We start from the raw sequence: 1,368 nt of genomic DNA, 5'->3' as shown, positions 1-1,368 counted from the left end.
CGGGGCCAAGTGAGGAGCGGGAGAGGGGAGGGGACCGGACCTAGGGAAGGGCGGGGAGAGGCCGGGGCTAGTCCGGGGCGGCAGGCGGTACTAAGATCAGTACTCCGCCGCCGGGTAAGTCACTTAGAACCCTCCAAGCCTGTGAACCCTTAGGGGCGGGATAATAGAGCCTGCCTTCTAGCGTATTGTAAGAATGAGAGCTTTAGAAGGGACAGACGGATGGGGAAAACGAGGCAAAAAGGGGGAGAGGTAGGGAGACTGACACGCATGAGAGGGCACAGTGAGGAGTGAGTCAGAGACCCAGAGAGGGAGACTGGCCCCACGCCAGACACTCTCTCCCACCAGCAAGTGGGTGCCTCCAAGCTGCGGGGAGGAGTCGGTACTGATGAAGTGACCAGGAGAGAAGCACGAGGAGACGCTCCAGAGAACGAGCATGGTGAGAGGCAGAGAGTGAATCCAAGGTTCCAAGGAGGTCCAGAACCCCGGGGCAGGGGCGGGCACCCAGGAAATGGAGGAAGGAGAGACTGAGGAGTGGAGAAGAAGTGACCCCAGGGAAGGAGGGGTGGAGAAGGAGCAGCTTGGCAAGTCCGGAAGAGGTCAAAGGCCTGGGAGGGGCCCCTCGTCTCCAGGGCTCAGCTGTCCGGCTCTTAGGCAAACAGCTTGCATCTCTCAGTGCCTGTGCGGACAGCCATGGAGTGGTGTTAGCTCAATCAGCACATCACACTGGTGGGGATCCAGCCCCTGAGCTGTGTAGGAGGGGCTGGACAGGCGGTGGTTCCTCTGCAGGTAGGGTCTCAGGACCCAGGTGTGGGCGGCAAGCCACCCAGGTGCCGAGGCAAGAGATCGAGGGCGCGAGCTGTTACGGTATAATAAAATATACAAAATAATAGTTATACTAGATATAGATAATAGATATGATTATATATGAATATCATTAATCATTAGTCTATAGCAATTACTCTTCAATATTATAATAATCCTTGCTTCACAATCATAACCTAGGAAAAACCAGGCCATACAGAGATAGGAGCTGAGGGGACATAGTGAGAAGTGACCAGAAGACAGGAGTGCGAGCTTTCTGTTATGCCCGGGCAGGGCCACCAGAGGGCTCCGTGGTCTAGTGGTAACGCCAGCGTCTGGCGTTACCAAGTGGACCGCGTTACCAAGTGGGCTGTGGTCTAGTGGTAGCGTCAGTGTCAAGGAAAAGCACCCGCTACTTAGCAGACCGGGAAACGGAGACTCCCTTTCCCGGGAGGAGTTCAGAAAAGACTCTACTCCTCCACCTCTTGTGGATAACGCCCACAGTTATCTAAAGGCCTAACCGTCTGCCTGTGATGCTGTGCTTCAGTGGTCACGCTCCTAGTCTGC

General features: G+C 55.6%; 1 protein-coding gene across 1 annotated transcript in view; it reads right to left on the bottom strand.

The window, feature by feature from the left end:
- SCYL1 (SCY1-like 1 (S. cerevisiae)) overlaps window positions 1-435 on the bottom strand; it is a 13,872-nt gene extending 13,437 nt beyond the window's left edge. Inside the window, exon 1 of the mRNA XM_011965238.1 lies at window positions 324-435. Coding sequence (XP_011820628.1) covers window positions 324-435 — 112 coding nt within the window. The remainder of the gene's footprint in view (window positions 1-323) is intronic.
- Between the last annotated feature and the right edge of the window lie 933 nt (window positions 436-1,368).

This window comes from Mandrillus leucophaeus, unplaced genomic scaffold, assembly GCF_000951045.1.
Source record: "Mandrillus leucophaeus isolate KB7577 unplaced genomic scaffold, Mleu.le_1.0 Scaffold718, whole genome shotgun sequence".
NCBI classification, from domain to species: domain Eukaryota; kingdom Metazoa; phylum Chordata; class Mammalia; order Primates; family Cercopithecidae; genus Mandrillus; species Mandrillus leucophaeus.
This window is presented reverse-complemented; position numbering and strand designations above follow the sequence as displayed.